This window comes from Poecilia latipinna, unplaced genomic scaffold, assembly GCF_001443285.1.
Source record: "Poecilia latipinna isolate Pla-1442-1.1 unplaced genomic scaffold, P_latipinna-1.0 Scaffold76, whole genome shotgun sequence".
Taxonomy (NCBI): Eukaryota; Metazoa; Chordata; class Actinopteri; order Cyprinodontiformes; family Poeciliidae; genus Poecilia; species Poecilia latipinna.
In genome coordinates this window covers 575,814-596,907 of record NW_015112692.1, presented here as the reverse complement: position 1 = coordinate 596,907, position 21,094 = coordinate 575,814, and the positions used below count along the sequence as shown (strand labels likewise).

Sequence of the window (21,094 nt, the reverse complement as noted above, 5' to 3'; positions counted from 1 at the left end):
TTTGTGGTTTGTGCCAGTGGCGACATCCGGTTGTTGATAATCTTAGCGGCAAACTTTTTTTTTTTTTTTTAAATCAAAAAACAAGCTTTGGTAAATTGGCATTAAGCAAATTTATTTTCAAAATGTTACAATTGCGCAACTATATTGTCAATAGAAACTCGGCTACTGTGCTTGGAAAACACATAATGCTAAAGCCAGGTAGAGCATGATGGGCCTTGTTGACAGGATGAGTAGAAAGGAACACGTCGAACTCGCGGTGTCGGAATCAGCCACCGACTCCGGCGGTCCGGAGAGCCACAGATGCTTCTCTGTTTTGTGTGTTGACTCTCCATAATTTGTTTGCTCTAATTTGTTTTGCCGAGCCAGGGGAGTTCTGATTTTAATTTTGCTCCGTGTGTGTTTACCCCTCTTTGTGGATCGCTGATCTGTTAAGCGTAGAGAGAAAGGGAGAGACAGTCAGAGAGAGGAGGGTGGGCTGTTCACAGAGCCAAATTGAAAAAAAAAAAAAAAAAAAAGGAGAGGGCAAGTTTTTTTAAGCTCTGGCAACCCCGTCAGGCCCAAAGGCCTCGCTCGCAGCCTGCACCTGCTCCGTCCCCCGGGAGCCTGGTTCCTGAACCGTGGCCCTCAAATCTTCTCCTCAGGCCCCCTGTAGCCCAGCCACCTCATCCCCTCCACATCTCTCCTCTCCTCCTCACTGAAAATTCTCTCTCTTTCTATATTTCACTTCTTTCATTCCCTCTCTCCTCTTCCCCCTGTGACTCCCAACAATCCCTCCATCCCCAGCTCTGGCTTTTTCCACCCTCTCTCTCCACTCTACCACCTGCTCCTCCTCTTATCCCTCCTTTCACTTTTTGCTCCTGGTTACTCCTGCATTTGCCCCTGCTGAACTTTGTCTTCCCTACAGCCCCTAGTTCCTTTCTTTTCACCTTCAGTAAATCTCTGCTGCTACTGGCTCACCCTCCAGCAGCTGAATGATTGGAACTTGTTTGCCTGTTTGATAACACAATCAAACACAGAAAATACAACCAGAAATATGACAATTAGGAATATTTTAAAAAAAAGTAACATCTGCCATACCATCTTTACTCCCTCGGGAGATGGAAAAAAAAAATCTTAAGATGTTTAAAATTGTCACAGCTAGGCTTTATTGAAATCCTCCAGTCGCCTCACTTTTTATGACTGCACAGCCACAGGTAGTTGGATCAGTCAGTCAGACCTACATACAGCAGGATACACATTGTCACACGATATTTACATTACACCGGCGTTAACTGCTATGACATTTCTCCAAAAACAAGACATCTAGTTTTAATATGGCTTGATTAAATCAGTCCAACTGTATGGTTTGTGGTGACTGCATCGATCAGGTCAGACAAGACAACATGTTAAGTCCAAGAATCAAGCTCTGAGCTAAAGCCATTAGAATACCTAGGCAGCCTTCAGAGTACTAAAAGGTCCAGTGACATGAAAATAATTTTGGTTTCAGTGTCCAGCTGCTAAAATTGACCAATTCTGTCCCAGACCAATGAAGATGAGTGGAATTTTATAGAATGTCATTTACACAACTATTTTAAACAAAAATATAAGAGTATATAATCTAGTTTTTTTTGTTTTGTTTTTTTAAATAGAAATGTTTACACCTTTCTTTCAACCAGCTGCAGTCAGCTCTACATTAATCTATGGTCCAAACAGCCAGAGAAAACATGTCATTTCAGTCGTTCTTTCATCCAGTTAAAAAGGACTTTAAAACATTGAAATAATGACATTTTACCAGTTCTTTTGTAAAACATTTAGCCGTCTTTATTCCACCTTAATGGGGCAGGGTTTATGGTGGTAGAAACCAAGTTCGAGACAAGGTGTGAGGCTCTGTGTGCTCGCTCTAATCACACCACTGCGCACGCAACGCCCCGAATTTTAACTTTTTTTTTTTGTAAGAATTATTTCGACACTAACGTCTTTTATTCAACAGTAATGTGGCAGAAAACCAATAACGGGGGTCGACCTTGGGATGGACGAGTCGAGGTTTGTGGTTTCTGTATGCGGGTTGCCGCTCTAACCAGCCGCCAAGGGATGCTGCAAATTTAAGCACATTCTAAACTTTTTAAAACCTTCATATCGGTAAATGGCCCCTTACTTCGGAAAAAAAAAATAGGGTTAACATGAACTTTTTAATTATTTCCAGTTTTGAACAGAAACCTCGAGCAGCATATCTTCCTGTTTGGTTGCCAAACGCTCAGTTGGTGCACTTTACCAGCCAGGCACTGGCTTAATTGGCGAGTCATTTGTTTTGGAGCAATCATCATACATGGGGTTTCGGTTTTCTCTCTGCTGAATGAGCGGCCTGCTGCTTCTAGGAAGGATGCTAATGAGAGCAGTGATACTGAACCAAAACAAAATAGAGAGGTTGTGTCACTGGAAAAAAAAAGTGATTTGCAGATAGCTTTTGACAAACTTGTCATTTCAGAAAGAGAGTTCTTTGCCATTTTTTTTACCCAATATACAAGCTTCTCACTTTTTGTAACAGCTTTACTCTGAGAAATCATTCATCTGGTGACGACTGTTCCAGACAATTCAGAGCAGCAGAAGGTGTAAAAAAAAAAGTGGCAAATAAAATTCCACTCATATCACTTGTTTTATGGAGGTTTATAAACCACTATGTGTGGAAAATGTATTCTGTAATTTCACCTATTTTAAGTACAGACATGTACATATTTATTGGCAACAGTGGTAAAGATGTGTGAATAACCCTAAAATTAATTATTGTATTGCAGTGGCATAATTTTACACAGAAAAAAAGTCAGGATAATCCAATTAAAAAATGTAATTGTGTTTATTAAAATCAAACTTGTGGGTGCCCCTAACAATTCCTTTGACATAAATGTAGCTGAAGCTTTTTTAAAAAAATAGATTTATTTTTAGTTGTTTCGTTAACTTTCTAGGAACTTCTTAATAGATCATAACTTTCTGTTTTCCTGGGATGTCCATGTGATTTGACACAGGAACCTGTTGCTTTAAGCCACTAGACTTGATAATTCATTTTATTTTCCCACTACGTATTGAGCAGTATTGTACAGGAGAAGAAGAAAAACATCTTCAAAGCTCACTGTTGGGGAACTGTGATTATACACAATCTACATTTCATTTGTGAAGCGTGGCAAAAAAAACACTTGTCCAACCATCACAAATGTAAACATAAGGTTTACTTAACTTCACTAGTACTACTCGAACACAATGAAGCATTGTGCTTTCTGTCAGACAAGACAATGACTTATCTTTTCAGCATAAAATATTAAGTCACTTGTTTATTTCCGGCATAAATGCAGGATAAAAAACTGCAGAAAAGGATCTCATGCCCGTTATTAGGTACGGTAGAGGACAGGTGATGCTGAGTCTGCTTGTCTTCCAAAAGGCCTGGGAATCTTGTTAGAGTGCCAGGCAACATCAAGTCATTAAAATACCAGGAGATTTTACATGACAATCTGCTGTACTGTAATGGGAAAAAAATAAAACCCAGAATGGGCCATCTAGGCATATTGTTCAAAGAGACCAAAGATCTCTCTGTTCACGCCGACTTCATTAGATTTAACAGGACAAGACTAATATTTATTTCCAATGTTGGACTTCCCCTCATCTTTAATTAACAAAAGGATGAAAAAAATGGTAATGTGAAATTATGGTAAAGCAAGGAAAGATTAATTAATTTTAAGGCTATTCACGTATCTTTACCGGCAGTAGCAACAAATGTATCCACATGTCTACTATTAGTTTCATGTTGTGTAATCATCTTTACATCCATCACGTTGCCATTTTGAGCTCTTCCACCTGAAAGCTCCCCAGATACTTCTGGTCCATGTTTTTACTCAGACATTTCTCATCTAGCTAGTTTTGGTTTGAAATCCTGTCTCAGTCCATAAAGAGTTTTTCATGCATGGTCTCACTGATGACATTCACGCAGGATAACATTCACATCCACACAGCTAACAGGAGCGATGCATTCTCCCTCACTGAATAATCATTACCAGGACCTCATTAGTTTCCCATGTTACATTAATCACATCATCTCTTTTTGGCCTTCACAGCAGACTTTCCTTTAACATAAAGTGAAAAAAAAATCCCTTATTGCAAAAATAATATATCTCTGACAACAATAAAAAAAAAAAAAAAAAAATAAAAAATATATATTTGTAAACATAAACTCATTAGAAAAAAAATCAAATGGCACTGTTAATAAATTATGATAGAACAAAAAAAAATGACTAATGTCACCACTTTATAAATATTCTGAGCACTAAGGCTGATTTGTTGCTGTGTGCTCAGTTTCAGTTTGCAGTTACGCATGCACCCACACACAACACCTACACGCTGTATGACAAGTCACCAATGAATAGGAATTACAATGTCAGGAATGAAGGACAAATACTTTGTTTGTAGCAGTAAATGACTCATATCTCCTGCAGAGGTCTGCTCCGTGTTACAGCAAAGGAAGGGCAAAAGGGATGTCTCATGCTGCCATCTAGTGGTCGAATATGGCTCTGACACATGAGGTGAGCTGAAATTATAATAAATAAATGAATAAAATTGAAGCTTAAACATAAAGTGCATGTAAATAATTACTCAATATGAAATCTGGTAACTGATACAGGCACAAATTCTTTCTTCTGCTCTCAATCCAATAAACCTGCAACTAGACCTGGGTTAGAGATGATGAAGTCATAGGCCTCCTTCCCCAGTCTTTAATCAGATTTCCACAATACACAGCAGCATAAAGGAAATGACACTAGGATCTGTGATGGACAAGAAGTGGCACTCACTGTTGTCTGTGTTTACTATTCAGCACACGGATGGTAAACAGCAGAGACACGGCAGCTGTTCCCTTTTGAGCCACATGATCAATCTGCACCTGTTGGAATGGATTTACGCGTTTTTGACACATGGCAGAGTGGTGATTAGTTGCATCATCTCGTAGCAAGTGAAGTGCCACCTGTCACGTCTGCAACACTTCCTCGTCCGTCGCCGCACTTCTCATGAGATACGACGTTTGGTTTGTGTAACTTTTGCGCCGGCGACTTCTGGATCTGAGGACGAGACAAATAAGGCAAAGACGAACTGCCAACGCGACAGTTCGGATGGTAAGGAAGGGGACGAATGGGTACGCTATTATGAGGTTTACTTTGTATCCTCTGCATATAAACACCCAGTCTGTTGGGGGAAGTTGGAATTAGCGAGTGCAGACACTGGACTAGTTTCTCCAGATGTGCAAAGCGTCATCTGGACAGGTTGTAGCTGGCTGTAGCTGCCTGCCGCATCCGCTATTCCGCTTTCCTGTTAAGTCCCGCTCTTACTGGTCACAACTCAAACCTCCAGGTCTGGCATCATCTCCTCTTTGAGCTGAATGTCATTTTCAGAGCCCGTCCCCACGTCCGAGTCAAAAAGCGAGTGATCCGACTCGGGGGAAGGTGTGTGTGTGTGTCTGGTGGACTGGCTGCCACTGTCACTGTCATCCAGAGTGTCAGTCCTAGAGAACAGGCCAAAGTCCAGCAGGCCTGCAGGTGTGCTACTGCTGCTGCTCTCACTTTCTCCGTCGTAAAAAAGGTCCTCCACCTCCACGAACCACTCAGGCCAGAACTTCCTTCGCATCCGCTCACAGAACATGGCCAGGTTGATCAGCTCTCCTGAGAAGACATTAACCACAGACACGGCGTTTCAGAGCAAGAGTTAAAAACTCTGGTTTAAGGACTTTTGTCTTCTTCATTTCACAACTGTTAAAGGGGACATATTATGCAAAATTCACATTTTACACGATTTTGTACTTCAAGTTGCGTCTCAACTGCTTCTAAAAACAGCCCAAGCACTTAAAAAAACCACCCTGCTGTTTTTGGCAATAAGTTGATCTTGGTACCACATCCTGGCACAATAAATAATTCCGGAACTGGAATGTTACTGCATTCAGTCGCTTGTTCCTCTGGGTGATTTTTTTTGACCAAGTGACTGCTGCTTTTTTTTTTTTTTTTTAAAGGTATGGACGTGTGGTTTATTTCTGCTCTATTGTTTGATTCTGGATGGAAACATGTCAGAGAAAACAAGAAGACAAGACTGGGGCAGAGTTTCACTTTCCAGATCAAAGATCTGGTTGTAAAAGTTTTGTTTCTCTCATCATTAGGAGAAAGGATTGCCCCTGTGACGGAGACCTATTTTAGTGTTTTTTGTCATATTCTAATTAGAAAAAGTGATTTATTATTCTCCTACCAGATGAGTTTAAGGATTAAACACCAAAGTGCTAGAAACTTCTTTTGTTGAGCAGAAGACCACTGCCATCTTGTGGTCAAAAGTAAAACATCATTAACTATTCCTCAGGATTTTCTAACGTTATAGAAAACCTCCTGCATAACCTCATTTTATCTTTACCTTTCAAATAGCTATCTCAATTGGCCACTTTTGTAGTTGTATGGATTATCAGAGCAAATCAATCCAATTCGGAGGTTAAGTTTACAAGTGCAATACTCTGAGACACTGGCTTACATAACAGAGGTTTCATTAGACTAAAAGACAAAAGTCGGAACAAAACATCGAGAACAAAGCATTATTTATGTTTTGTTTAAAAATAAAAAAATAAAAAAATAAGTTTAAACAGGTGGTGAATCTGTGTGAACCTTTTATATGTGTTTTACTCTGGAATAAGCTGTAAATATTGAAGCTGTTTTATCAGATCTTGGAGTCTCTGGTTGACAGATCCTACTGAAAGGGTTCCCACAAGTTTTTCATTTCAAAATTTCACACTTTTCCTGACTAAAATCTCAGAACGTTATTTTTTTAATGGTATTTATAACATTTGTGTAACATTGCCCTCATTAGGTTTTATTATGTGCGTATCAAATTTAAAAGCTAAAGTTCTAAATTCATATATTTTTTTCTGATTGGTATGAATCAATACTTATTTAAACTTAACTTGTGGTGGAAAAGGTGAAACACTGGTCCTGAATGATAATGACTGATATATATATTCATACACGTTTGTCTTGATGACCATTTATCTATCAAAAACCTTTTAGTTGACCTACTTTGACACAAGTAGTGATATACTTTTTACCCCTATAAAGTATTTGTACCCCTATACTGTATCGGGATATAAACTTATAACCAATTTTATGTAATAAGCCAACACAAAGTAATTTACAATCAAGTTCTACAGAGTTAAGTTCTACTTAATGACAGATTAAGGTGAGTTGGAACAGTGGCACATCTAAAATCCATCTGAGGGCTGCAGTTTCACCCTGGTGGGTTAGATCAAAGCGTATTCATGTCTGACAGCAGCCCAGCCCAAATCTAATTTAAAGAACTATGGCAAGAATTGAAATTTGCTGTTCCCAAAAGCTCTCCCTTTCAGCTGACTCAGTGGAGCAGATGCAAATGCAGGCCAAACTTAGATTTTTTATTTGTAAAACCATCTATTATCTTCTTTGTGTCAGTTAAAAAGAATCGCGATAAAATACAACTGAAGTTTGTGGTTGCAATGCGACAAAATGTGAAAAGGTGCTGAAAGGACTCCAACCTTTGATGAGTTGCTCTGGCCGGGTCCCGGGTAGAGTCCACATAGCCTGAGCCAGATGGCCGAACACTGTGGCGTCTAACGTTGACATCTTGGAGCCCATAAAGTATTTCTTATCTCCTACATGACAAAACAACAGATGCGTTAAATGCAGAGATTTTACAGCATGAGCTCAGCTGCTCCACTGCCATAAAATCACGTCATCACGTCACCGTTTTATCTTTATCCTAATTAAGGATTGGGCCAGTTACTTTCCAGCCAACTTCTCTCCCACTGATCATGATGATGCTGATGATAAATGAGCTGATGCTTTCCTGCTCCTACCCAGCAGAGTGGCCAGCGTCCTCATGTCCTTCTCCATCAGCATGTAGACCTCCTCTTTGGAGAAACGGCCGATGCCGTGGCCGTACATCTCTCTGCGCACCATGCTGCCGTTCAGGTTGCTCAGCAGCCACTTCAGCGTGTCGCTCAGAGGACCGTTCATCGCCAGCAGCTTCTGGGTTTCTTCCACGTTGTCCACCCACTGGCAGTATGCTATTGTCCTAAGGGAACACATAGAGTAAATACAATTAAAAAATATTAATGAGAATTAAAAATTGCTTTGCCTCAACTTTGAGTTCACTGCAGTAATAGGAATCTCATGTTAAGATAAAGAATTCCACCAGTAATTTTCTTTAAAAACGTTGAACAAAAGGCTGAGGATGATGTTGTAATCTCTATTAGAACTATCCCCTAGATGGATTCAATTCTTTTTTTTTTTATCTCAGATTTAGTATTTCTTAAATGTACTTCTAATAATATGTTTGCAGAAGAATAAGTGTTAAGTGTCTTAACATAGCAGGAAGGTAGTTGTTGATGGCTTTTGATGCATGCCCAAACAGGGTTAATTTACAATTTATCTTAAATCTCACAATGTTCGCTTCTCACTGCTGGATTTGGCAAATCATGCGCATCTAATATTAAAGGTGCACCGATTGCAGTTTCCCCACCATACCCCATAACTACTTAATAATAAAAAAAACAAAGGTGTGGAGTGAGAGGAGAAAATTATTACAACGGCTCTAGAGGAAACTGGATAAAACAGGAAAGGTCACACCACCAGTTTGGACGTATTTCAGATATTTAAAACCAAAAACTAATCAATAATTATCAATATCGACTGATGTGAAATACTGATATAATTATATTTTATTAAGCCAAATCGTCCAGCCCTATGAAAACCGATTTAAATGTGCAACTTTTTTTTAAAAGAAGAATGCATGAAACTTTGGGTGAGATTTGACTTTTTATTTTATGGGAGTTAATCCGATAGATTTGATACAGTAATAATAATGCAGTGTGGTGTTTGCTAATTTTGTGCAGCTCTGATGGAAAAACTGCAGAGAGTTGTTTCAGTTTCAGTGTACTTTAACCGAAGGCTCAGATCCTGCCTCTGTGTCTACACAAAGTTCAGTCTAATTAAAAGAAGTGCACCACTATCAGTCACATTTCTCTCTGCTGCCTGCCAGCTCGCTTCATCTTATCAGCTCCGTATCCTGCCTGTTACCTGTTATGTACTTGAGGCCAAGCTGCAAGATGGCAAAAAAAAAAAGTGACAACGGGTGACAAACTTAATATTAACATTTTACTGAGGAGAAAATTTTTTAAACAAAAACATCTTCACATTGCAGCTTATCATCTTCTCTTAAAGAAGAGGAAACCAAACAAGTTGCACTAAAAAATCCATCGATTATCCTGATTTTAAGTTAGAATTTGTCTCATAGCACCGTTACTATATACTGTGTTGTATGTGTGTAAGAATAAACAGATCTAACTCAGTTCTCCAACTATATAGTCCTCTATAACGTCACCTAGATTTTTGTGCCTATTACAGAGCTACATTGACAAAACTATTAAAAGAATGACTGCTTTTTAGTGCTTATATCCTATTTGATACATTGATTTTTCTCCATTTTCAGATCAAGCTCTGTGTGCATGCAGTCACTTAATGTTTCAGTTACTTTGCTCCCTGAAAACTCAATATTTATTATAAAACAGTTGTTTTTTTTTTTTTGCTTGACTGAACCTGACCAGTGAGTGGCTGGTCAAAGTTACAATGTATGATTTTTTTTAATCAGTAAACTCGCCATATGTGAACGCTACCAGGTCACACTGAAAAAAAGAAAAGCACCTGTTAACCAGGCTATTAAAACAGAGTGAGACTTTGGTGGTTATTTTCACGTAGCTTTTTCATAAAAATGACTGATGTTTACCGTTAGTAGTAGCTACCACGGTAATCATGTTAAGTGCTAATATTGGATGCTAAAGTTACCTTTGAATTTAAACTCATAATAATTGTGTATTTGTTTCATACAAGCAACATGCTAAAATGTCACCTCACCACCTAAAGTAAATAATTACATTAATGTCAGAAATGGTAGAAAAACAAATATTTCTAACGGTAATTATTATTTTAGCTCTTTCAGAGAATCTGCAATGAGCAATAAGAGGTCAAAGTTTTACAGAGAAACATAAATCAGGAATCAACTCAGAATCTCTGGTTGGTACATCTCCAGTCAGATCTTTGAAGTCTCTTAAACGATCTCATACTATGATGAGCTTCATCCCATCAGTTCATCTACAAAATCTGAAGCCTGATGTCAAAGTCCCTTTTGTAAGGAGATGGAAGAACTCCAAATGTCCTGCAGGACTCCTTCAATATAATGTGTATAACTGGTTCCTTGACACAAATTCAATCAAAGTCTCTGGGCAGTATCATGTCTGACTGCACACTGACGCTTGTATCTGATATCCCAAAGACAGACGCAGCTTTGTTAAAATAAAAATAAAAACTGTTCGATAAGTGAGACATTGGCTAGAATATACAGTCGCCTAAAGCGACTGCTTTCTAAAAAGGCTTCCAGTATATGATTACCTTCTATAAAACACATACTAATAATAAAAAAACCCAGCGGCGGTTGTGTGGTATTTAAGAGCAACATGCGAGCTGCAGCCTCTGGGGCTCAGGAAACAGCCCGCAGATGCTTGCATGCATCTCATCACGTAACTAGCAACAAGCTGTCACAGTGCCCTTCATCAATAATTCAGTCCACAGGTCTAAATGTGGGTCTAAATGTGGCAGGTGGATGTAGTGGCACAGAAAGCAGTCAGGGGGGAGGAAGGAGTGGAGGAAGATGTGGGTTACAAGACTGACCTCAGCTAATGCTATGAGGAATCCACTGAGTGTGGGGTTAAAACAAGATTTTTATGGATGCTGTGTCCTGATCTTATCAAAGTAATGGAAATGAAAAAGGAGGTTAAAGCAGTGTGTGTGTGTGTGTGTGTGTGTGTGCGCGTGCGTGCGTGCGTGCGTGCGTGTAGGGGATGAGAGGTGGAAGATGGATACAGCTTTTAGGTAATGGAAAACAACCTGTGTGTGTGTTGGAAGAGGGGTGAAACAATTTACTAGAAGCAGAAATAGCCTGCGTTTGTTCCAGTTGATCTGGTGTGACTCAACATGCCATCAAATCAGGAACCTTCAGGGCCGGATCAGCCCATAGAAAATGAAGAGTATTATCCTTAAGTAAAGCTAGAAGGCTAGTCAGGGAACAAGCCTATTTTTTTTTATCAGAATGACAAAGTGGACATTATGTAGCTAAAATAATGTGATCTAAGTTTGTACCAAGCTGTTATACATCCAGTCTTTCATAATGTACCAAGTCTCCACGCTGTTAATAAATTTCAGTAGATGTTTTGTCTATTGTCTCCAGAGTGGAAAATATACATATGTTTGTATTCAGTGGCAAAAAGCTTACATAACCGAGGAAGAACGAAAGATTTCTTGTTGCTCAAATAATCTCAAACTGTCTAAGAGAATGTTCTGTAAGCGTTTCTGTGGGTCACCCCCTTACCAGTAGAGGTGCTCCTCGACCATCTTGGTGACTGCTCTGGACATGGCTATTTCTTGTGGGGTCAGGTTCTTGTTCAAGTTGACCCCCAGTTTCTCCTCCAGAAAGTCTACGATGAACTCTGACCCCGACACCTGCTCATGGTTGTACTCGATCCACGGCATCTTTCCCTGCGGTGACAGCTTCCCATCAAAGTAGTTCTGCAGGTGATAAAAACAAACAAACAAAAAAAGATGTACTCAGGTATATTTAGTCCTTTGTCATTGGTACACAGGCTTTATTTTGAAATCACTTTCTCTAAGGATGAAAAAATACAGCAACTGTGGAGAGTCTGTGTTACCTGGTAAGGCAGATCCAACATGCGCAGGTATGTCTCTATTTTGAGGCAGAAAGGGGAGAGGCTGGGGATGCCATTCTTTGGTCTGGAGAACTGATGGAGGATGATGGCATCTTTAGAATCCAACTCCTGCTCCTTCCTACACACAGAGAGAGGCAGAACACAAATAAATAAAAGTATGCATTTAATAAAGTTAATTTTTATTCTATTTAATCAATTATTTTGAGCTCATTGTTAATAAAATGACAGTTTCTTTCAATGAATTGATTTGTACGAATATATTTTGTCACCTGGTTTAAGCTTTACACAGAGAGGTCTCTGAGTTTTCAGTCTGAGATGTTCAGCACTCTAGGAGTTAATTTATTCATGGAGGGTCATGGAGCGATAGGTATTTTAAGCTAGCTTGAAAATACAGCTGATATGCCAATGTCCTGCTCCAGTGTATCAGCTGAGCAGTATCAAGGGCTTGTGAAGGACTTGAATGTGGAAAGTAAATGAGTCATTCTCCCCCAGCTCAGAGCAAACATAATGATCTGATCTGAGACCTGCAGCCTGGAAACACTTAGTGGTGTGCTCATTTGTAAGAAGAAGAAAACTTCATGAGGGGGAAAAGGAGAAATCAGTTACATTTTCCCTCATTTTCCTGCTCACATCACAATATTCAATCAAGCAACTGTTAATTTAGTTCCTCCAACAGGACGACTTCTCAATTTTTCTTAAAGCTGAAGTAATGAAACGCAGTAGAGGAAATAGCTTTGGTTTGCAAGGCAAGATAAAAGCAGGCAAGGGTTTGTTTTAGATTTTATAGAAATAACGACCTTGAGTAAAAACACAAAGGTTACACTGTGTTACACTGTGTTAGCACAAAGGGGTTAAAAAAATGTTATACTAGCAGTCAATCACAGTGAATTGCTGACAGTTTAGCATCCACAATAATATCAAATAAATGACATGGTAAAGTGTCCAGTATGGTGAAAAACTGTGACAAATCACAGTAATGATGAGGATGTAAAGGAGAAGCAATGAGGATTTTTTTTTTTTTTTTTTTTTTTTACCAACATTTGATCCACACTCCTTACCAGTTGGTGGCGGTAATGCTCCATTAAGCTATTCGCCAGCTGGCATTGAACAAAAAAATAGAAGAAAAACCAATTACAGTTCCTAGAAGACAGCATTACCTGTACTTTTGACCTCTGAACAAGGAGCGTAATGTGGAATCCAATCAATTTTGGTCTCATCTGATCAGTAGTTGATTGCCTTCTCTAATTCCAGGTCTTTCTGAAGCTCTTCACAAATAGTCCTTGGCTCTTGGACAACTTAGTAGTTTAGAAAGTGTTCTTTAACCAGTGTAATAACTGTTTAGGTTGCAAAGGTCTTGAGAGAACTCATTATTTTTGCCAATTATAAAAAGTTTTTTGTGCGACATCGTGGTAATCAGACTGCTGGGTCATGACTGCTTTCTAATTACGGATGGATTTCAGCTGGTGTCATGGCATTCCTTGCACCCTCATAACCCCGTTACTTCACATGCTCAATACTTTTTCCCAGTGGAGTTTTTCCTATATCTAATACAACTGCACCTTTAGAAATACATTTACTTGGAAATTTGATGATTTCTTCACTGATTAACATTTATTTTGGTTGTGATACACAGACTTGAGCTAAATTCTAAAATAAATATATTTTAAAAATGTAGTAGTATTTTTCCAAGTATACATGGAGAGTTTTGTCCCTTTTTGCCATTCTTATCAGTTAGATTCCAAACTGGGGTTTTAAAAACAGTCATTTCTCAATAGGATTGACAGATCCTATTTCTAGTTTTCACTAAATTTGCTTTTCATGGCTGGACAGATTGTGTTTAGCTCAATGCAATCTTGTTTTTTATTTAACTTTTAACTACAATTGTATAGTTTTCAATTTCTATTTTTTGTATTTTTAGTATTACCATTGTTTACATGTGTTTGCAATGGAATGACATCATTGCTGGAAAGTATTCTATTCCAGGGATGGCCAATGGCCCATGCTTGGCTTTTCAGTGAGACATGTTTCTTGCAAATATTGAGTCATGTTTCTGACCATCTGTTCTGTTATTGTATTATCACAGAATTCAAAATTAAAAGCTAATTTCTATGTCACAAAGATTCGTATTTTATTTTATTTTTTTTACTTTAGCTGAATTACATCAGTGGCATTTCAACATCATGGAACAGTTCCCAGAATCTGGTCTGTGTGCAGACTGACCTCTCTTTAGTTATTGATTTGTGTAACATAGGGCTGTCTGCTGCTGTGTCCTCACATCTCCCCAGCTCAGCAGTGCACCACACACGAGATGCTCTTCTCTGTCCTTGAACTGCTTCTTTGCCTAGTTTGTTCGCAACAACAAAAACACTTTATGTTCAGCATTTGCTTTGGCAAACTTCAAACTATCGTTGGACTCTGTCTTGTTTGTCCTTTTTGCAAAATGATGACAAAGCTTTCAATGGCGGCTGGTTGTTAATCATTGCTCTTGTGGATCAGATTTGCAGGACAAGTGCAGTCATATACAATTGAAAACCAACTGCACTCATTTTTTTTTTTTTTTTTTTTTGGTCCTACATTCTGAAGGTTTGTGTTTGTCCTGTAAGTTCCCCTTTTTGCAGCTGTTCCACTTTAATTGCAATTGCCATTTAACAAGCTGTAGCCCTGTAGCCATACAGGCTGTCTGGTACCTTTTGAGAGGAATTTTTAAAAATCACTTTCTACTGATTCAATTGAAAACAGTTTTTTTTATAACTGTTTCCTGTGAAATGTGTTACAGTTTTTCAATGAGGGTCTTAAAATTGCAAAGCAATCCTGCATTTTGTAGTCAGGCTGGTGTTTGTATTAGAGCAAGCCTCTAGACTGTTTCCTCCATTTAATCATAGGGGAAACAAATTCCAATAAACTTCAAGGTTTTTAAACATGCTTTACAAGCTGTTATGTTGAGCTGTATTTTACCTACTTTTAGTCTAAAGTTTGAATGAAAAAAGGCAATATGTTTATTTACTATAAAGTAAACAAAATAAATGATCACTGTTGTATGCAATTCTCTATGCTGCATGCTGAGGTGCTGAATCTCCATTTGTCAGATTTGAGTGGCTCATAAATCGCTGTCCACACACTTGTGGTGCTGAAAGCACTCCAAACACTAAGAAACTTCAACCTTGATATATTACAGTATTAAATACGTCCTTTGCTTTGAAATTATGTTCATGCAAAGGAGGAGATGAAATGAAGAACTACCTCAGACATATATACATTTAGAAGACATAGGACACAGGAAGTATCTTTAGGTGAGCAGGGTAATCTAAGCTGGTTTATTGCTGCCACTGCCAACAAACGCGTCACGTGGTACAAACAGATGATTCCGGCAGGCTGCATAGCCGACATCAGCAGCCTGCACGTGATTTAGCAGCGGCTCCAAACACAGCTTACAGGAGATGGGAGGAGGGAGAGAAAGCACAAACTATCAGGCCACTGTAACAGGATGTACTTACTGCCTGGCACTGGGCTGCTCCAAATATATAATCCCTCTCCTGTCAGGCACTCATTGCTGCTCTGACAATAGTCCAGTGTTATCCACTGCGATTGGAGAGGTTAGAAATTAAATTTTGTTGAGGGTCTTCTCTGTCGTTTTCATAAGCAGCTGCGGTATCTATTCATTGCAAATGCATGCATTCCATGCCAGGTTGACTGCAGAGCTCCAGAGTTTACACTCACTCACAACCGACCTATGACTCTAGACATAATGTTTTTTGTTTTTGTTTTTTTTCTCCAAGCAAACATGTCTTGTCCTTAGTAGGAGGAAACAGACTCCATACTGAAGTGTTCTTGTAACATCCATCTATTTGAGATACCATTTAACATTGTTATAAAACCCAATCAATCCCGATTATGGGATTATAAACACTGACTGGTGAATAATAAAAACACGACAGTCCAGGTTGCGTGCCCACCTACCTGATGGCGAGCAGCTCGTGCAGTAGGTAGGCTGCAGCAGCCAGCAGGGCCCCCCCGGTGATGTAGAGGGTCTTCTTCCACCAGGACTCCGAGCCCAGAGCCGACATGATGCCGCCGTAGTCCTGCAGGGGAAAGGCGATGATGTAGCCATACAAAGACTGCTGCTGCTCGGAGCCGCACAGCCCGAGCGGCAGGCTGTGATTCCGCCCCAGTTCCACCACGCACGGCCGGGAGGAGGCGAAGCCAGCAGCCCAGTGCATCCTCCCACCTTCGGTTACAACCACCCGGCTTCCTGCCAGCTGCGGTCCCCGTTCGGCTTCATCCAAGCGCCCAGCGGGTTACCCTACAGCCTGGCGGCGGCGGGACTGCTAGCTATTCATCCAAAAAGCTGTCTGGAGTAAACATTGCGGTTCCTTCTTCCTCGGAAGATGCTCAGCGCCCCGCTCACCTCCCTCTGCGCCTTCTACAAAGCATCGTTGCGCATACTACAAAAACAGCAGCGCTACTTCCGGTTGTATTTTTCCACATAATTGCCACGGCTTAGGTTAGTCGAGGGTTTCACAATGTCCCAATCTACTAATATTCCTTTCATTAAATATGGAGGTTAGTAAAACAATAATAATAATAATAATAATAATAATAATAAATCTAATGAAGGCGCGGGGGTGACGCAGGGCGACCCATGTACGGAGGCCGTAGTCCTCAACGCGACCGTCACAGGTTCGAATCCCGGCCGGTTCCCCGATGCTCACAACTCACTTTCCTATCGACTCATTGTCAAATAAATATCCTGAAACCCAAGACATAAATAATAATAATAATAATAATTATAAAAACTAAGCATTGTAGACCAGCGCAGCGTGAATGGTCTTATGGTGCGCCTGTTGAGCGTCAGGCGCCTCTGATTTACACTCAAAGTTTATGTGGATTCGCGTTGTTGCGGCGCGTTTCAAGCGTCTAGCGCAGCGCGATTTAAACCGTTTTGAGCATTGGAGGCGTCGAGCGCCTCCAACAGTCCGACGTACCACCTCGAAACTTTGACTGTAAACCGGACGCGCTGATGCTCAAAACGGGTTTGGTGTGAACGCACCAAAAGTGCACACGAGTCGAATTTGGAGCGTTTTGGATGCAGTATTGCTCTTGGTGTGAACGCACCATTACTAGCTGGCTATTTCACGCTCCAAAATATCATAAACTGTGACTATACTTCTCTTAATATAGTGAAACTCATAATATTTGAGACCATTATAATTACCCATTTAAGATGCATTAAGCTGTGTTTTTCTAAAATATCCTAATTATTGTTAAAAAAAAAATCTAAGTGTTGAAAATGTAATCTGCTGAAGCTATGTGTGTTTGTGTGCTTGAGGGGAGGGGACCTTAATAACTCTTAAACAACAACGACATATTTATTTCCTGAGGTTCACTATATCATTTAGTCAGATTTTTAAAAATTGTTTTTGGTTGCAATTTTACCTAATAATTCAATTATACTTTGACAAGTATACTAAAATTCCATAGTTTGACATGAAAAATTAGTTTATTCAACATCTTATATTTTGTGCTAGCCATGGTCTGGTGTGGCTAAAAATAAACAGTTTCACTGTATTAACACAAAATATTAAACACAACCTAATTGTTTTGATTTGCAATTAAAAAAGCAATAATTAATGGTATGGCGCTAAAGTGACATTTGCTTTTACCAAACACCAACAAAAATACAGTGTGCAGTAGAATACTTGTGTCAAAACTCTACTCTGACACATTGACTGACATTTAACTAATGCAGAGAATATGAAGTTTTAGAGGTATCAAAAATTACTTTTTCAAAATCACCATAAATGAAATAAATAATAAGATGTCAATGAAGATGAGTCTCACCCAAGCTACATATTGCATTTGCAATTCTTCTTTAATGTATAAGGTGTTGACTAATAATAAAAATCAAATAGTAAACAAGTTTGAGATAAAGAAAGGCTGGCAATAAGCGGTAACAGAGTTCTGAAACCTTCTTTTACTTTGTAACAACATTGTGACATCATTTCCGGTGTGGAGGTATTAAATTCTGTCACCTTGATGTAACTTTCCTATTGTCTGATGGGGTCACCCCGCCCTGACGAGCCTCCAGCAGGATCCCAGTGAAAACACGGGCTCCTTGTAATAAACGTACGTCACGTGCATCTTTGATAATATCGAAACAACTTCCCAATATCTTAAAAGTAACCGACAAAAACGCCAATAAAGCATAATTTACTTACATTTACGAAATTGTCAACTTAAATGCTATAGTGTTGCCTTTTGTAATACTTAAACATCGTTTTTAAACATGCTCAAAGAAGCATGAAGTACAGGAAGGCTGTAGTAGATCTAGACTGTAACAAAAGTTAAAATATAAAGTAAGAGCAAATATCACTAGAAACTGACAAAGTTTTCTACTCACTCTGGAACAACCTCGAAAGTGAACGAGGACGGTCATGTTGACGGCTTATTCCAGCAGGAGCAGCCGAGTTGGGAATTTGTTCGTTGGGCATGCCGAGGGACAGGAAGATGGAGGCAACTTCGAGGAAAACGACCCTGGAGCTTAATAGTTAAGACATTATACTCCAAAATGTCCCGCTGCTGTCCTCCACGTCAGGGAGACAGACTCCGACGACGACGAAATGGGAGAACTAATTGTGGACCTTTAATCTTTAAGACGTTTAGCGCTGCTATGGTGACTGCGCAGTCGCGCGCCTTCTGGAAACGTGCACATGAACAGCGCGAGCTTTTGTTATTCTTCACAACTGAGGGCTAGACCGTGAAAAACAGCCAAATTGTTAGCCTTGTGGGTTCATTTATATGATATAGAATGAGTGATATTTTTTATTAACAGGAAGTCACAGTTATGTCCTTGGAGTCGTTAGAACATTGTGCAAACATGACTTATTCTCTGCTGCAGGGACATTCTGTATTACATAATATCTCCAAAGAAGACCATTATAATCCCAGAGGAAGCGACCCCCTCCCCCTCTGAGTGGGTTTACAAGCTATATATGGAAACTGGGAAGCTGTGTTTTTAGTGGACAGACAAAAAAAAATCTGAATTACAAGATGTATAACAGTGAAATGGTACATTTTAATAGAGGAATATGCATTTGATAAATATTCACTGATGCAGAATGGCATTTGATGAAAATAACGATATGCTCTGACACAGAGGAGTCTTAGAATTACTCCAAACCAAGCTTCTTTCCATATATCGACCACATTAACAGATTGAATCTTATGTCTTAATGACGACATAATGAGATATAGAATGATGACATAATGGTATAGAATGACACAGGTCATTCTATACCAAGTCTGTCTTTAATCCTCGAAGAATCTCAAGTCTCTAATTGGTGTTTCACAGCTGACCTGAGGGACACCAAGGGTCCAGCTACACACCTCAATCCCTGTTTTCTTTTTTTTTTTTTTTAAACAAAGTGGTTCAGCTGTGTGTAGCTTCATCGTGGCCCCCAGAGGGACTGCTGCCATCCTGAGCTTCATCGTCCTGCTTGACAGCATGGAGGGCATAGTTGATTTCAGTGTTGTTTGTCCAGCTCCAGGCTCCAGAGATCGGGTTGTACAGCATGCCTTGGACAGACTGCACTAAGAAACCATCTGAGAAGGAAGAGGAAGGCAAAAGTAATTATCATACAAAGTAATTGGAATAAAATATTTGGGTAAAATGCAGACAAGTAGTTAATATCTGTATGGGATCTTAGTTGGTACTTTTCCCTCTTAAGGATATTTGAGACTCACTGGACTCCAGGAGGCGCTCCAGCTCCACGGGGCTGATGAACTTCTCCCAGTCGTGTGTCCCTCTGGGAACGATGTGCAGCAGCTGCTCGGCAACGACGATGGCCAGCGCATACGACAGGTTGGTTTTATTTAGAGTGGTGATGAAGAGTGAGCCTCCTGGCTGCACAGAGAGAGGACCTCACAGGCTTATATCAGAAAATTTTTGACATTTCTGGATCATAATGCATCAAAAACATACAGATGTAATAAGCTACTGTATTTTCTGTCACCCGTTGAGACATGTTTGATTCATTCCGCCAGAGAAAGTGAAGCAGGTAACAGGAAAGATGACTATAGTATAGCAAATGCTTGATTTGGAAAATGCTGCCAGGTGTTTTTGGACATTTCAAAGTTAATGTAAATACCTACATTATTTATAATACATACACAGACACTTTTTTATCTTATTTTATGGTTCATAAGGATAATCTAGCTAAAATTTGTATCAGATGAACAAAGAGATTAAGAAACTGAGATTAGGACTGAAATGAGTAATCTGATTAATCGTCTTCTGAAATCATAATCAACTAATTTAGTAACTGATTAATCGTTAACTAGTGTATAGACTTTTCCTTTGCTACAAACAAGCGTACACTAAAGGAATTCTATTTTCTTGTATTGTAAGCAATAAAATGTTTATTTTATTTTTTTAAAAAGGAATGAAATTATTTATTGTATTTTTATTGCATTTCTAATATTGTAGAAAATAAGCTTCAATGAAAAATTTGAAGAACGTGGCAAACTTTTAAGATTCGATTAATCATCAAAATAATCGGTGGAATAATCAATTACTAAAATAATTGCTAGCTGCAGCTCTACCTAAGATAAGAAGTCAACCAAGGCATCATATGTACACTCTGGGCCCTCAGGTGAATGTGTATCACTATAGCAATGTAAACAGCTAGGGAAGTGAAATGACAAACACATAAAGACGACGCACCTTCAGAACGCGACTGCAGCAGATGGCAAAAGTGTCCAAGTCGGCCAGATGCTCCACCACTTCAGACGCCACGACGGCGTCGAACTGGGTCACCCCCTGCTCCGGCTGCTGCTGCGGCTCCCCTTCGCCGGAGAGCTCCTCCAGGGTGCAGGCCCGGTAGGACACCCGGTCGCGGAGGTCCGGGTCGTGAGCCGCGTGCAGCTGGGCGATGCGGACGCTGTCTTCTACTGGATCTACACCCAATACAGTGGCTCCCAGGCGACCCAGTGGCTGTGGAGGAGAAGGGGGGAAAGAAAATAAGCAACAAAACATCAGTTCGCAGTTTCAAACTGTTGATTTTATTGAAGAAAACCATTGATTATTTCCAGAATTTGGCCCTGTGTTAATATTGATCCAAAGATTTAGTCTTTTGATTCCTAAGAAACAACAGAGTTCGTATAATAACTGCTGCCCTGTCAAGCAATATTAGCATTTTTTTAGTGACAAAACACCACAAAATTTGAAAAGTATTAATCTTTTGGGCACCTTACACTGATGATTATGTTGAACCAGAGCCAATTGCTTATAAATTATAGGCAGTGAGT

The 21,094-nt window shown here is 39.5% G+C and overlaps 2 protein-coding genes across 3 annotated transcripts in view; both read right to left on the bottom strand.

Moving 5' to 3' along the window:
- Positions 1–1,121: 1,121 nt before the first annotated feature.
- Positions 1,122–18,740, bottom strand: faxcb (failed axon connections homolog, metaxin like GST domain containing b). Of its 2 annotated transcripts, XM_015017665.1 has the most exons (7): positions 18,189–18,740; positions 15,749–15,870; positions 11,774–11,909; positions 11,437–11,633; positions 7,871–8,088; positions 7,550–7,666; positions 1,122–5,672 (listed from the first exon to the last, which is right to left on the bottom strand). In XM_015017665.1, exons 1-7 carry the CDS (start codon positions 18,222–18,224, stop codon positions 5,353–5,355), a joined length of 1,146 nt encoding a protein of 381 aa, XP_014873151.1. In that variant the 5' UTR covers positions 18,225–18,740; the 3' UTR covers positions 1,122–5,352. The 2 variants fall into 2 exon arrangements, with proteins under 2 accessions (XP_014873151.1, XP_014873143.1); XM_015017657.1 differs by lacking the exon at positions 18,189–18,740 and having other exon boundaries at positions 15,749–16,233.
- A 106-nt stretch (positions 18,741–18,846) lies between these two features.
- Positions 18,847–21,094, bottom strand: part of coq3 (coenzyme Q3 methyltransferase) — a 9,345-nt gene continuing 7,097 nt past the window's right edge. Inside the window, exons 4-6 of the mRNA XM_015017673.1 lie at positions 20,511–20,780; positions 19,532–19,691; positions 18,847–19,390 (exon numbers count right to left, since the gene is read on the bottom strand). Of these exons, the coding sequence (XP_014873159.1) occupies positions 19,218–19,390; positions 19,532–19,691; positions 20,511–20,780 (603 nt within the window). The 3' untranslated portion in view covers positions 18,847–19,217. The remainder of the gene's footprint in view (positions 19,391–19,531; positions 19,692–20,510; positions 20,781–21,094) is intronic.

Coding starts and splice junctions, on each gene's coding strand:
- faxcb (XM_015017657.1), bottom strand. CDS start 16,008: ATGCACTGGGCTGCTGGCTTCGCCTCCTCCCGGCCGTGCGTGGTGGAA. Junction 11,634..11,773: donor TGTTGGATCTGCCTTACCAG/GTAACACAGACT, acceptor TATCACCTGCAG/AACTACTTTGATGGGAAGCT. Junction 8,089..11,436: donor GTCGAGGAGCACCTCTACTG/GTAAGGGGGTGA, acceptor GTGTTCCCTTAG/GACAATAGCATACTGCCAGT.